Source organism: Geospiza fortis, unplaced genomic scaffold (genome assembly GCF_000277835.1).
Source record: "Geospiza fortis unplaced genomic scaffold, GeoFor_1.0 scaffold37, whole genome shotgun sequence".
In the NCBI taxonomy this organism is placed as follows: Eukaryota; Metazoa; Chordata; class Aves; order Passeriformes; family Thraupidae; genus Geospiza; species Geospiza fortis.
In genome coordinates, this window is record NW_005054449.1 from 1,571,016 (window position 1) to 1,585,152 (window position 14,137).

General features: G+C 52.5%; 1 protein-coding gene across 1 annotated transcript in view; it reads right to left on the minus strand.

The window, feature by feature from the left end:
• MEGF6 (multiple EGF like domains 6) overlaps positions 1–14,137 on the minus strand; it is a 50,610-nt gene that overhangs the window by 9,637 nt on the left and 26,836 nt on the right. The window contains exons 11-23 of the mRNA XM_031062500.1: positions 14,096–14,131; positions 11,669–11,797; positions 10,906–10,989; positions 10,389–10,523; positions 7,998–8,123; positions 7,015–7,146; positions 6,304–6,432; positions 5,541–5,672; positions 4,744–4,872; positions 3,711–3,839; positions 3,113–3,259; positions 2,440–2,568; positions 1,509–1,637 (exon numbers count right to left, since the gene is read on the minus strand). Coding sequence (XP_030918360.1) covers positions 1,509–1,637; positions 2,440–2,568; positions 3,113–3,259; positions 3,711–3,839; positions 4,744–4,872; positions 5,541–5,672; positions 6,304–6,432; positions 7,015–7,146; positions 7,998–8,123; positions 10,389–10,523; positions 10,906–10,989; positions 11,669–11,797; positions 14,096–14,131 — 1,566 coding nt within the window. The remainder of the gene's footprint in view (positions 1–1,508; positions 1,638–2,439; positions 2,569–3,112; positions 3,260–3,710; positions 3,840–4,743; positions 4,873–5,540; positions 5,673–6,303; positions 6,433–7,014; positions 7,147–7,997; positions 8,124–10,388; positions 10,524–10,905; positions 10,990–11,668; positions 11,798–14,095; positions 14,132–14,137) is intronic.

Genomic DNA, 14,137 nt, shown 5'->3' on the forward strand with positions numbered 1-14,137 from the left:
TTATATTATATTATATTATATTATATTATATTATATTATATTATATTATGTTATGTTATGTTATGTTATGTTATGTTATGTTATGTTATGTTATGTTATGTTATGTTATGTTATGTTATGTTATATTATATTATATATTGGAAGTGCTTTACACTGCCTGGTGCCCCGTGCTGCTGAGGCTGTGTGGGGTTCTGGGACCCCATGTGACAATGCTGGGAGGGGACACTGTCCCTCAGGATGTGGCAGGACCCAGTGAGGTGATTTGCATGGCCAAGCCTCAGCTGCCAGCAGAGCTGTTCACAGCCTCCTGAAGGGAAAAACATCCCCAGCAGAAAACCTGAGAGTGGCTGGGGGCAGCTGGGGCTCTGGTGGCAGCTCCCTTGTGCCAGCTGCTGAGTGCTGCCACTGGACTTCACACCCTGATTTAAGGATGTGCCAAGCTGAGGTGTCATGACCCCAGAAGGGAAGAAGCCTGGGGATCTCTGCTTGGTGTGGTGATACCTGGTGAGGTCCCTGTCACTGCTCTGAAGGCCAAGAGCCTTTTCAAACCCTTCTTCATGGGAAGGAGAATGCCAGGTGTTGGTTTTCTCAGCTTTTCCTAACTGAGAGGTGTTTTAAAAGATTTTATTCTATTATCAATCATTGAGAGAGAGATTGAATTAGAAGTAAGCTTTAAGAATTCTTTTCAAATCCATTTCCCACAGCCAGGGTGTGTGGCACATCTAAGGACACATGGAGCCACCAAGGGACAGATGCCATGGCCTGCTGGGGCTTGGGACCAAAGCCAGGCCCTGAGGGTCAGTGTGATACAAGGACACACAGAACGAAGAGTGGAAAGGGGACAATCCACTGTTACACTTAAAATAATCCTGGCAGAGGAAAGTCCTCCCATGGCATTTTAGTTTCACCAGACTGGGTTGCTGCCCTGCCTTCATCCCTGCTTGCAGCCTGTGGTTTTGCAATGATGCCTGGGGGTCTGTGCCCTTGGGAATCCCATCCCCCTCCCACTGGGTGGAAAACTTAGAGTTTGGAATTTTAGACTTTCTGTACTGACAGACTCTGACTCCCAGGAGAGCACTGCACTTGACCTGAGGCCGTGGAGAAGCTTCCAAAATGGAATGATAGAACTGGGATCATGGGTGTGGAATTGATTGGAAGTGTGTTATATCACAGGGTGGAAAACTTAGAGTTTGGGGTTTTAGAATAGAGTAGCAGGAAGAGGAGGCTGCTCTGGGTGTGCACCAGCACTTTCAGGACAGCCCTCAGATGACAGGAACCAGCTGGGGTGGAACTGGATGATCTTTAAGGTCCCTTCCCACCCAAACCCCTCTGTGACTTGATGGAAAGAGAAAAGGACACAGCAAAACAGGGGCACAGCCAAAACCACGGCACTGCCACCTCCCTGCTTGCTGAAACCTGAATTTTCTCTCTCTGCTTACGCCCCCAGACCCTCCCTGTGCAGCACCAGGTGCTGGCAGAGCCACGGTGCCCAGATCAGCCCCACTCACCTGTGTCACACTTGTCACCGGTCCAGCCGGGCTGGCAGAGGCAGTGCCCAGTGCGGCGGTCACAGAGCCCCCCGTGCTGGCACTCACAGCTCTGCTGGCACTCCAGGCCGTGCTGGCCCTGGGCACAGGCTGGCAGGGGACAGGGTGAGACACTGCCCTGGTACCCACCCTGCCAGATCCCACCCTGCCAGCTCCCCACACCCGCAGCAAGGACCGAGCGCCCCAACCCCTCGCACGTCACCTCCAACCTCCACAGGAAAACTGGTAGAGCTCTGAGATGCTCCAAAATGCTGAGAATTTTAGACTTTCTGTACTGACAGACTCCCAAGAGAACACTGCATTTGAACTGAGGTCGTGGAGAAGCCTCCAAAATTGATAGAACTGGGATTACGAGTGTGGAGTTGATTAGAAGTGTGTAATATCACATGGTGGAAAACTTAGAGTTTGGGGTTTTAGAATATAGTGATATATATAAACAAGATGGAGGTTTTAGGGCAGAGGCTGCTCCTCCTTCTTTACCACCTTCTTCACCTTCTTCTTCACCTTCTTCTTCCTTCTTCTCCATGGGTTTGGGTGGTATTTTGTAAATGGGCAGAAAAGTCCGCATTGTGGACTCTGAGTGATCCGTTATTGGGTTAAAAGTGCAAATAGTTTAGGTGTCATTTCTTAATTGGATAGTTTAGCCTTAAAAGATATTGTCACCAGAGATAGTTGGACATTTTGTGCCTTGTTAGTGAAAGACTGCAGAACTCACTGCTGTGAGGCTGTAACATTGATAAGAAATAAAAAACAACTAAGCCTGAACACGAACTATTGATGAAACTGAATCCCGACCCCAACAGAGGTAGAAAAAGGAAGCTGAAAGCCAGCAGAAAACCATTCCAAAGCAGGCCCTGTTTGCCCCAGAGTGGTTCCCCAGCTGTTTCCTCACCCAGCTCACAGGCCAGCCCCGTCCAGCCCGCAGGACAAGTGCAGCTCCCCGTGGCCAGGTCGCAGGTGCCGCTGTTGTGGCAGGGGCAGCGCTGCTGGCAGTCCTTCCCATAAAACCCCACTGGGCAGGCTGAGGGACAAACAGGACAGACATCCCAGTCAGGACACAGCTCTGGAGGCTTGTGCCACGCTGCCAGAGCCGTGGGTGGATGGTCTGGTACACAGCAACACTGATATTGATGCAATGACAATTTAGGTGCGTCACCTGCTCAGGTAAGAGGCAGCAGAGTTCTGCCTGCCCCGGGAGTGGCATTCCTCCCTGTGCTGGCAGGGGAACAGGAGGTGTGGGAAGGGTTCCCTTGCTGGGGCAGAGGTGATATGGGAAGGGTTACCTTGCTAGGGAAGGTGCTGTGGAAGGGTTCCCTTGCTGGGGAAGGTGCTGTGGAAGGGTTACCTTGCTGGGGTAGAGGTGATATGGGAAGGGTTACCTTGGTGGGGTAGAGATGGTATGGCAGGGGAAGCAGGAGGTGTGGGAAGGGTTCTCTTGCTGGGGTAGAGGTGATATGGGAAGGGTTCCCTTGCTAGGGAAGGTGCTGTGGAAGGGTTCCCTTGCTGGGGAAGGTGCTGTGGAAGGGTTACCTTGCTGGGGAAGCAGGAGGTGGGGGAAGCGTTACCTTGCTGGCACGAGGGTCCCGTCCACCCCTCGGGGCAGAGGCAGCGGCCGCTGACGTGGCTGCAGGTGGCGTTGTTGAAGCAGTGGCAGGTGTGGCTGCAGTTCTGGCCGTAGCTGCAGTTCGGGCCGTAGCTGTTCTCCGGGCAGGCTGCAGGGGAGCAGAGCAGGCAGGAGTGCTGGGCACTGGGTGGGAATTACAGCAGCCAGGCTCCTGCCAACCCTCCCAAGGGCTGGGAGGGGATGTGTCAGGGCTGGTTGGCTGCTCTGTGAGGGGGTTTTGTGGTGTTACAGGGAAATAATGTGACATCCAAACACTGCTATCATCACTGTTACATCCCTCATCTATTTGGAAGCAGTTTTGCTGGATGCCCAACCTTCATTACATCCAACCAGAAATGCTCAGGCAGAGCCCCCCAGAACCAAAACTAAATTCCACACAGAGAAAATCACAAATGGGGAATGAACAACCCAGAACTCTGGTTCCCATGACCTGGCAGGAGAGACAGCCCTGGCTCCAGAGTGCCATGGAGGGCAGGGTGGGCACCTCCCACAGACACCTACCCTGGGCACAGACACCTGCCCTGGGCACACACACCTACCCTGGGCACAGCGGGCACCAGTCCAGCCTAGGGGACACTGGCACTGCCCTGTCACAGGGTCACAGTGGGCACCATTCAGGCAGTCACAGGCCTGCCGACACTCCAGTCCATAAAATCCATCAGGGCAGGCTGTGGAAAGCAAAGGAGAAATCCACACAGAATGCAGAGCTGGAGCCCTCCCAGAGGGAAAAGCCGCCTGCCCCTTGGTGGCTGCAGCAGTGTGACAGTGCTGCTGAGGGCAGCAGATACTGGATGCAAGTGGACATTCCAGGTACAGGAGAGGGCAGTGGAGGATCAGGAGTGTGATGGCTTGATGTTCCTGACCACGGAGAGGCTGCTGGGGGAGCTGGAGAGAGCCTCCTCCAAGAGGCTGCTCTGAGACCCTGTGTGCAGTATGTACATACTCAGGTGACCACAGCAGCTGTGTCTCACAGACATCTTTTATGAAAAATCTTTTCTTTAAGATTTTTTTCTCCTGAGAAGCTGAGATGCCTCAAGAACAAAATGTAAACAATGATTATCTGCTGCTGTGGAATGCAACAGGTGCATCTGTGATTGGTCTCATGTGGTTGTTTCTAATTAATGGCCAATCACAGCCCAGCTGGCTAGGACTCTGTCTGAGACAGAAGCTTTTGTTACTCATACCTTCCTTTCTATTCTTAGCCAGCCTTCTGATGAAATCCTTTCTTCTATTCTTTTAGTATAGTTTTAATATAATATATATCATAAAATAATAAATCAAGCCTTCTTAGACAAAGAGTCAGATCCTCGTCTCTTCCCTCTTCCTCAGACCCCTGTGAACACTGTCACAGCTGTGCAACCACTGGGTCACCTATTATTTACATTTTCGTAGCCTTTTTTCTCCCCTAAACTTTTCCCTCCAAAAATAAAACCAGAAGCTGCAGCTTGCAGTTTTGTTGCTCCCCCCATGGCCATCCTGAGGAATTCTCTTTGCTGTAAGGGGATGACAAAGTCAGACAGAGAGCACAAACCCTCTGGGCTGGAGGCCTGGTGCCCAGGGTCAGGTACTCACCGTGCTCACAGAAGGTTCCTCGCCAGCCTGGGCTGCAGGTACAGGCCCCACTGACGTGGTCACAGGTGGCTCCATTGTCACACTGGCACTGGTGCCGACAGCTCAGCCCAAACCACCCCTCTGGGCACTCTGAAAGAAATGACACTGAGCAGTCTGTCCCTTCCTGGGTCCCAGAGGAGCTATCCTAAGGCAGGAGCTTGGATTCTGAATGGAATAAAAACATCTGGCAGCTGAACCCACAACCAGCGGGTTGTGCCCCTTACAGGTGTGTACCCATGTCACAGACACATTTTATGAAAACTCCTTTCCTTAGGATTTTTCCTCCTGAGAAGCTGAGAGGCCTCAGGAACAGAATGTAAACATTGATTATCTGCTGCTGTGGAATGCAACAGGTGGATCTTTGATTGGCCCATGTTGGATGTTTGTAATTAATGGCCAGTCACAGCCCAGCTGTTTCAGACAGAGAGTCTGAGCCACAAACTTTTGTTATCATTCTTTCTTTTTCTATTCTTAGTCAGCCTTCTGACGAAATCCTTTCTTCTATTCTTTTAGTATAGTTTTAATGTAATATATATAATAAAATAATAAATCAAGCCTTCTGAAACATGGAGTCAGATCCTCATCTCTTCCCTCATCCTGGGACCCCTGTGAACACCGTCACATACCCACATCACCCTGGGCACTGGATCAGCATCACAGCCAGGGAAGGGGACTGGGCTGGAGCAATGCCCTTCCCTGGAGCCCTGCAGGCCCTGGAGGGTGGGAGAACAGGCAGGGAAGGGCAGGGCAGCACTCACTCTGCTCACAGTGGGTGCCCGTGTAGCCGGCCTCGCACAGGCACTGCCCGCTCTCGGCGCTGCAGCTGCCGTCGCTGTTGCTGCAGTTGCAGGCGTGGGCACAGTCAGGGCCCCAGCGCCCCAGGTCACAGGCTGGAAAAACACAGCAGGAGCCCATCACTGGTGTGTCCCTGAGAGCATGGCATGGGCACAGTGCTGCCTTCACCAGCGGGCACAACGTCCCTTGGGCACAGGGACAAACACGTCTGCAGAGAGGCCAGAGGCACTGCCAGCACTGGACAGACACAGCCAAGAAACCAGAAGGATTTCAGCGAGATTTCCCTGGCAGAGTAGGAAATCTGGCAGGGATTTCCTGCATGAAGATGAGAATGGAGCAATGGCAGCAGAGCTTGGCATGGGTCAGAGTGGCCCAGGAGTGAGCGGCTCCCAGAAGGAGCAAAAGGCTAAACTGCTAAAACCAAGGCAAGAATCCCTCTCCAACTGGTCCTAAGCTGCTCCAGGGAAAAAAAGGCAGCTTGAAATGTATGGCAAGCACTGTGTACATGCAGTGTCATTGCTCAGCCAACGAAGACTAGAGAGACAGCAGAGAGACCAGAGGCACTGCCAACCCCAGACGGACACAGCCAGGAAACCAAAAGGATTTCAGAGAGATTTCCCTGGCAGAGGCAGAGGAAATCTGCCAGGGATTTCCTGCATGAAGATGAGAATGGAGCAATGGCAGCACAGTTTGGCACGGGTCAGGGTGGCAGAGCAGGTGCTGTACCTCTCTGGCAGTGGTGCCCTGTCCAGCCGGGCGGGCAGCTGCACGTCCCCGTCACAGGATGGCAATGTCCCTCGTTGCCACAGCTGCAGCTCAGCTGGCAGGCAGGGCCGAACCAGCCGGGTGGACACACTGCCAAGGGAAACAGGGAGGGACTGCAGGTGGCTGCTGGAATCCCAGCCCTGGTGCTCCGGCAGAGCTCTCACACCCCCGAGTGCAGGTGGTGAATGCGACAAGGGGCTCAGCATTCTGCCTTCTTTCCTCCTGCTGCAGAAGTTACTACAGTGGAGATGGGGCTAGAGGGACTGTGAAGTCCCCAGGCTGCACCCCAATGAGTGAGGGAACAGAGATGTGCACAGTGCTGAGTGTGGCACTGCCTGGTGGGTCACTGGATGCTCCAGCAGATGCTCCTGCTCAGCTGAGATACCCCCATTTCCACTGGAGATGAGGAGCCCACCCCAGCCTGGGGATGCACTCACCATCCCGCACTCACCATCCCGCACTCACCATCCTGCACTCACCATCCTGCACTCACCATCCTGCCACCCCATCCTGCACTCACCATCCCGCACTCACCATCCTGCACTCACCATCCTGCCACCCCATCCTGCACTCACCATCCCGCACTTACCATCCCGCACTCACCATCCTGCACTCACCATCCTGCACTCACCATCCTGCACACTCCATCCTGCCACCCCATCCTGCACTCACCATCCTGGCAGCGCTGCCCGGTGTAGCCAGGTGGGCACACACAGGCTCCGGGGGCGCCGGTCCAGCTGGCGTTGTTGGCACAGTCGGGGCAGATCTCCTGGCAGCCCGGCCCCCAGAGACCCTCAGGGCAGGCTGGAGTGTGATCAGACAGAGAACACAGAGCACAGGGATCAGAGCTGAGGTGGCAGAGGGAAATGTGAGACCTTTTGGGCTCCCTCTGTGCTCATGCGAGACGTGGGTTTTGTTCGCAGCACAGCCTGGCCCTGCCTGCTCCACAGCACTCTCTAAGTGCTATTCTGAGCTCACTCCAGCATTTTCATGCCAATTTTGGATTTGCAGGCACTTGCTGGGAGCTCCAAGGGCTCCTCAGAGGGAAATGGTGCTGCTGGCACAGGGGCCCCACAGCTGCTGTCACACCATGGACAGCACATCAGTCACTGCTCCACAACCCACTGGGAGCTGCAAAGAAGGAGCAGAAGGCTGAACTGCTAAAACCAGGGCAAGAATCCTTCTCCAACTGGTCCTAAGCTGCTCCAGGGCCTGGAAAAAAGGCAGCTTGAAATGGATGGTGAGCACTGTGCACACGTAGTTTCGTTGCTCAGCCAAACTCTTAGGAGCAGGACATCTCTATGTGACTAAAACCTTCCAGCTGCTGCAATACTGCACAATCATGCAAAAGCTTTCCATTTCAGACTCTCTAGTTTTCCAGCAGCTAAAGAGTAATCTGGTGAAGGCAATTAAAAACATGCATCAATAAAGAAAGGTTCCTCTCCTACAGAGAGGACTGCAACAACAAAAAACATCTTCATCTTTTTCATTGTGTTAAGACTCGCCATCAAAAGCTGCAATGTTCCACAAGATTATTCCAACTGCAGTGGGTGTTTTCAAAATGAGTTTTAGTAAAAGCAAAGCAACAGGTCTACACCTAAATCCCTCCCTCCACACTGAAATCTCTGAGTGTTTGCTCTGCTGCCTGTGCTCACCTTGGGCACAGTCGTGTCCTGTCCAGCCAGGTGGGCAGTGGCACTGCCCCGTGCTCCTGTCACAGGATGCTTCTCCACAGGCACAGGAATGCTGACAGCCTGGCCCAAATGTCCCCTCAGGGCACTCTGTGGGAGAACAGCAGGGTCAGAACATCCCCCCCAAAGATAACCAAAAACATTTTACCAACCTGGCCCTGCAGGCTGAAGGAGCCTCTGGGTTTGTTTGGGGTTCCCACCTGTGCTCATGGTTTAGTGGGCATGGTGGTGTTTGCTCAGAGGTTGGACTTGGTGGTCTTGGAGGTCTTTTCCAACATCTGTGAGCCTGGGTGTGACCCCTCTGTGAGCCACTCTGGTCACCTCCAGCATTGCCCTGCTCTGTCTGCCTGCTGTGTGTCCTTTCAACAAGTATTTCCTCATGCAAGAGTGACCATCACATCCCCAAAAACTGAGGCTAAACTGATCTCCAGCCTTTGGACAAGGACTCTGCCCAAGCCACCCTGCTGTCTCTGGGCAGGGTCACAGCCCCACACCAAACCACCCCTTGGCTTTTCCAAGGTGCTCTGAGGGTTTTTACCTCCCTGGCTGAATGCCTCCAGGATCTGAGCACCAGGATTTCAAGAAGCAGCCAGGTTTGCAGCAGGACACAGATGGAAAGAAGGAACATCCTCATGCACAGGAGGAATAATCCACTTTTCCTTCCCTCTGCTCGGGATGCCAGCGTGGTTCTGCTGATCCCAGCTCGCTTTGATCTTTGCACCCCGTGCCACAATTTAGCCACAACGAGCTGGTGACATGCAAACTGAGGGCCCCAGAGCCAAGATCCCTAAATCCTCTCTGAGTCCCCCCTGAGAGCTCCAGGCTCAGCAAAGCCAATGTTCTGAGCAGCTTCAGCAGAGGGGAACACACGGGCACTGACAAACCGCGGAGGAAACGCAGCGCCTCCGTTTCCAGCGACACAGTGGAGTTTTTGTTATTCCTCCCCTTTGCTAATTGATGGCAGATGTTTGTCTTCACCCTTTAATAATTTCCAGATCCGAACAACAGCCAAGAGCCTACTATTTCTACACAAATATTTGTGTTATTTCCTGTGACTCCCCCCTACAGCCTTCAGCTCCTTTCTTACCCTTTTTAAAAATATCCTGAGCGGGAGCACCTGAAAAGGCTCCAGGGGCTCCAGGGGCCACAGCATCCCCCCAAAGTGGGTTCAGGGCTCTCAGACCCTGCCAGGGAGCACAGCCCTGCGGGAGCTGCTCCAACCTCTCCTTCCAGCACTATGGGAGCAATTGCATTGGGGTTTTTGCTGCTTTCTGCAGCTCTTGTTCTGTCAGAGATGGGGCTCTGCACCACGAGCCTTGGCTGGCAGATAATGAGGCTGATGGTTGCAGCTTCTGGGCTGGGGTGAAGCAGTGCTTGGCTGAGCATCAGTTAGTGCAGAAGCTCCTGGGATGCTCCAATCCAAATCCAGATGCTGGCCACTTCCAACCTCTCCATGCAGCATCTGCTGCTGCTGCAGTCTGTCTCCAAGTGCCCAAATTTTTTTTGCATTTTCTGCAGGTCCTAACCAGCTGAAGTGGGTTCAGGGGGCCCCAGCCCCACAAGAGCAGGAGTGGGTTGACTTTTCAGTCGCCACTCAGCTCTGTGGTTGGCAGAACTTATTCTTTTCCAAACACTGTGTTCATATTTTGTAATCATCACCTCAGGCCAATGACTCACTGCCTTAAGGTTCTCTCAAAGCACCTTTGTCTGCCCAAAGTGAAGCTCTCTGGCACACAAACCACCCCCAGGATCTTGAAATCTGCACCCTCAGAGCCTGAGTGTTGGACACAGTTAAATATACACAGAGCTGGGCACTTCAGTCACCATCCCATCAACTGGCCCTTCATGGAAGAGCACAAAACTACTCTAGGAGGTTCATACCAAGGCAGAAGTCTGAATCCTCATGTAAATTAAATCTAAAATACTCCTTAGCACTTGCAGATGAAACAGAGTTTCAACAAAAAATAGAGAACAGAGCAGAAAACGTGATATTGTTGTGCTGGGCAGGGATTGCCTGGAAGGGAAAAGACAACAAGGCCAGGGAAAGATAATTAGATCCCAATCACCTCCATCTGCCCACACAGAGATGTCTATTGGCAGGGTGAAGAGAAACCTTGTTCTCCTTTTGTGAATCAGGCCCATTTTATACCAGGAATTCTCTCTCCCACTTTCAAGAGGCAGCAGCATCTCACAGAGACCTGTGGATGGCAGCTCCTGTGTCTGCTGCCCACCCATCAGATCACCTGCAGTGTGCTGGGCCTCTCAGGGGACTCTGAAGTGCTTTTGTGTCATTTTGTGAAGCAAAACGCTGAGGACAGGTGAGTTTCCAGCCCACACAGAGCTGCCCTGCCTTACCTTGGTCGCAGTGCTCGCCGTGGTAGCCTGGGGGACACTCCTTGTGACACTCCCCAGTGACAGGGTCACAGGGCACTCCTGCAGAGCAGCTGCACTTCTTCTTGCAGCCATCCCCATAATACCCAGGGTCACAGCCTGTGAACAGCCAGAATTAGAGGGAAAGAAGCTCTAAAATCTTGGAAGGTGCTGAGCATCCTTCCAAGCTCCACCACCCCTGTCACAGCTCCTGCTGACCACTGAATGTGGCTGAGTGTGAGCATGGCTGTGCTCCTGAGTGAGCAAGAGGTGAGACAGCCTAGGAGGGTGGAAAGCAAGCAGAGCTTTCCCCTGAGGAAATTAATGGGGGAAAGAGGCCATGGGAGGAGAAAGGGGGAGGTTCTGGGGGATTCGTGGGGACAGAATGACACCAGTGAGAGTGTGGATCTGCTGCTCTTCCCTCAACCTGAGAGCCCTGTGAACACGGTCACAGATGACCTCAGAGGTGTTTCCCAAGCCAGCTGGCCGTGTGCCCACGTGCCCCACTCGTCGCAGTCCCGCGAGTTGCGCTGCAGGCACTGACACTCCTCGGAGCAGCCGGCTCCAAACACCCACTTGGGGCACGCTGCAGGGAGAGGAAGAGCTGGTCAGCCAGGGGCAGAGAGCTCCTTCCCTGTGGTGGTGTGATGTAATAGCCTGTCTCAGTATCCCGGTTCTTTCCCCAGGTGTGCCAATCACCTCTCCCTTCCCCTTCCCCTGCTCCCTGCTGAGTGCTGTCTGTCAATCTTGGCATTCCACAAGGGCGTCGTGTGATTGGCAGAGTTCAAAAGATGCCTTTCAACCCTGGGGGACATTGGGCCATCCAGGTGTCATTTGCCCCCTGAGACTTCCCCCCCCCTTACCTGGTTGGTGGGATCCCTGCCCCTTCCCTCCCCCTGGGGTTAAAAGACACAGTAACCACGCGGTTCGGGAGTTCTGCTGTTGCTGCATTCAGAGGCCTGTGGGCCCGAATAAAGCTCTGGATCCAAACCCTCCAGCAGAACCCGACTCCTTTTCCTTCACCTCGCCTTAAAGCCTCTCCACCAGAGGTAAACCTGAGCTCCTGCACACCTGGACTTGTCCCAAGCGCCCAGCTGCAGCATCCAGCTTAGCCAAAGGTGTGTCTGAGGTGAAACCACCACAGCTGCTGCCCTTGGTCAAGCAGCAAGGGCCAGACGAGCCCAGGCACGTTCCATCCGGATATATTGGTATTTAATTCCAATAGTTCCCAGAAAGGCTGGGATTCAGGGATAATCCGAGCATACCCAGGTGGCAGAACCGGCCGTACAAGCCGGGATCGCACAGGCAGGCGCCGTAGATCCGATGGCAGTGACCCCGGTTGGCACAGTTGCACTTCTTCCTGCAGTGCTTCCCATAAAATCCCTTGGGGCACCCTAGGAACAGAGAGAGGTTTCCTGGGAAGATGAGCCAGTCTCAGCAGGTTGTTTTAATTGAGAGAAACACACTGAAAATGGAGCGGTGTTCAGTTCTCGGAACCGGAGCAGGGATGCACCGAGGAAAGGGATGCATCCCTGCTCGGGTTCCAAGAACTGAACACAGCTCAGTTCTTATTGCATTAGCAATACAATATTCATGGCATAGCATTGATAATATTCTGCAAACGACCTGCTATTCAAACAGTGCCCATTTATCACCTGGCAAGATCTATTCAGTCATATCTCATTAAGGAGTTTGAAAATATTGTTCAGTGTCCTCCATGATGTCTGAATATCTATTGTCAAATACTCCACTAGCCTTGCTCTTTGCACATCTTGACTTACTGAAATTAGATTGCTTGAACTGCTGATCCAGGGGGACAGAGATCAGATTCCCTGCACGAGCTACAAATCAGCTGTGCAGTGTCACAGGGGATGTCACTTCGTGGTGCTCCAGGGCACCCATCAGCTCTGCACTCGCTGTCACCAGCAACACTGCTGGCTGGGACAGAAATAACCCACCCACAGGGCTCTGAGAGGTCAAGGCTGTCCTCCGTGAGAAAGCAACCCACGAGGCTGCTCCTGTCGAAAAGCCACAGGGATATTTGTACTATTAAGTGAATAAAATTATTGTTTTTTCTCTGTTATGCTAAAGACCTCGATATTGGAAGCACATGGCAGACAGGCTGTGTCAGCAGAGTGCTCTGGCCAGCAGCTGCCCAGCAGCACGTGCCTTGTCCCTACAAACAGAGGAGCAGAGGAAATGCCACCTTGGGACAACAGAGCAATTCTGCATTGTTTATTTTCATTTTACCTTCCTGTTTTCTCTCTGTCCCACTCCATCGCCTCCCTCCTACAGAAAGAAGAGGCTGGGGTATCTCTTGTGTTCATTTGCATTCTGCTTCACTCTCCTCCTTCAGTAATAGTTCCCATATGCTCCCAACATGTGACTGAAGTCCTTTTGTCTGAATCTCTGATTGTCTCCCTCTTTCTGGTTTTCAAATTATGTCCCCCAAATTTTAACCCTTCGGGAGCAAGAAATGAGCACCATGAGCACCACTTTGGGTACTCTGGGTACTTTGGGTTATTACTGCTGTCACAGCTTTCCAATGCTTTGGGTGGAAAATACCTCCACGGTTTCCATGGAAATTAAGCACGGAAATTGTGGGTTTGACATTCTTTCCTGTGTCTGCCACTGAATGCCCCATGAAATAGAGGTTTCTGCCCCCAGTCATGGATGAGCAGTGAACAGGGACTGGAAAGGTCTTTGAGTGCAAAGACAGAACACCTGGAGCACTGTTTTGTGGGGGAAGAGTGCCATTTATCACTCCTTTTGCTGTTTAAAATGACATTTTTCTACAAAAGACTCAGTGGCTGATGGACTCAGATGGAGCAGGAGTGTGTTCAAGCTGCTCTCACTGGGATGGCTCAACAAGAGCTGAAAGATGCTGATGATGAGCAGCTACGAAAGGACCAGTGGAGGGAACACCACAGGAAACATTTCCAGGCTTCAGAAAAGCACACCTGGGACATCTGAGAGCAACACCAGTGATGGCCAGACCAGCCATTTATCCAGTGATTGTTGTGGTGGTTTTTTACTCCTAATGGTATGCTCTGTTGTTGTCCAAGGTAATGGTTTGGTCCAAACTATACCCTCCCACCCCATTGTCCATCTACCCTAGGTTCCCTGTCAATCCTACCTGGTGCCAATTCCCCCTGCTTGGAATTCCTTTTCAGAATTCCCCTAAAGTTCAATATCCCATTAATCCATGTGACCCAAACTTCCCCCCGCTACTTCCCTCATTGGAAGATGTTTTTGTGAACCCTACTCTTTAACCCTCCCCAAGATATCTCCAATCAGCTGCTGATTTATCCCCTCCTATTAAACCACCCCCGTTATAAAACCCTTACACACCTACCTTCTGTGTCTTTGCTCCCTGATCCTCCCATGGAATAAACCCTTTTGGAAACCATTCTGAAGACCTCTCCCTTATCCTTGCTCCTGCTCTGGACACTTACCAACCTGTGCCACAGTGTTTAAGCCCTACAGCTGTATCCCAGACAGACTGTGCTGCTTTCTGGGAACAGAAACTGTGCAGCTTTTTTTTTTCTAGGAACAGCCCGCTCCTCTTGGCGCAGGAGCTGGCTGGGGGAAATCCAGCGCCGTGTGTCGAGTGATGGCAAATCCCTGCAGGAAAGAGGAGGGCAGGGATGGCCCCCAGCAGCACAGAGAGGGTGAGGGGATGCGGCACTCACCATCCTGGCAGAGCTCTCCAGCCACGCTGGGCGGGCAGGGGA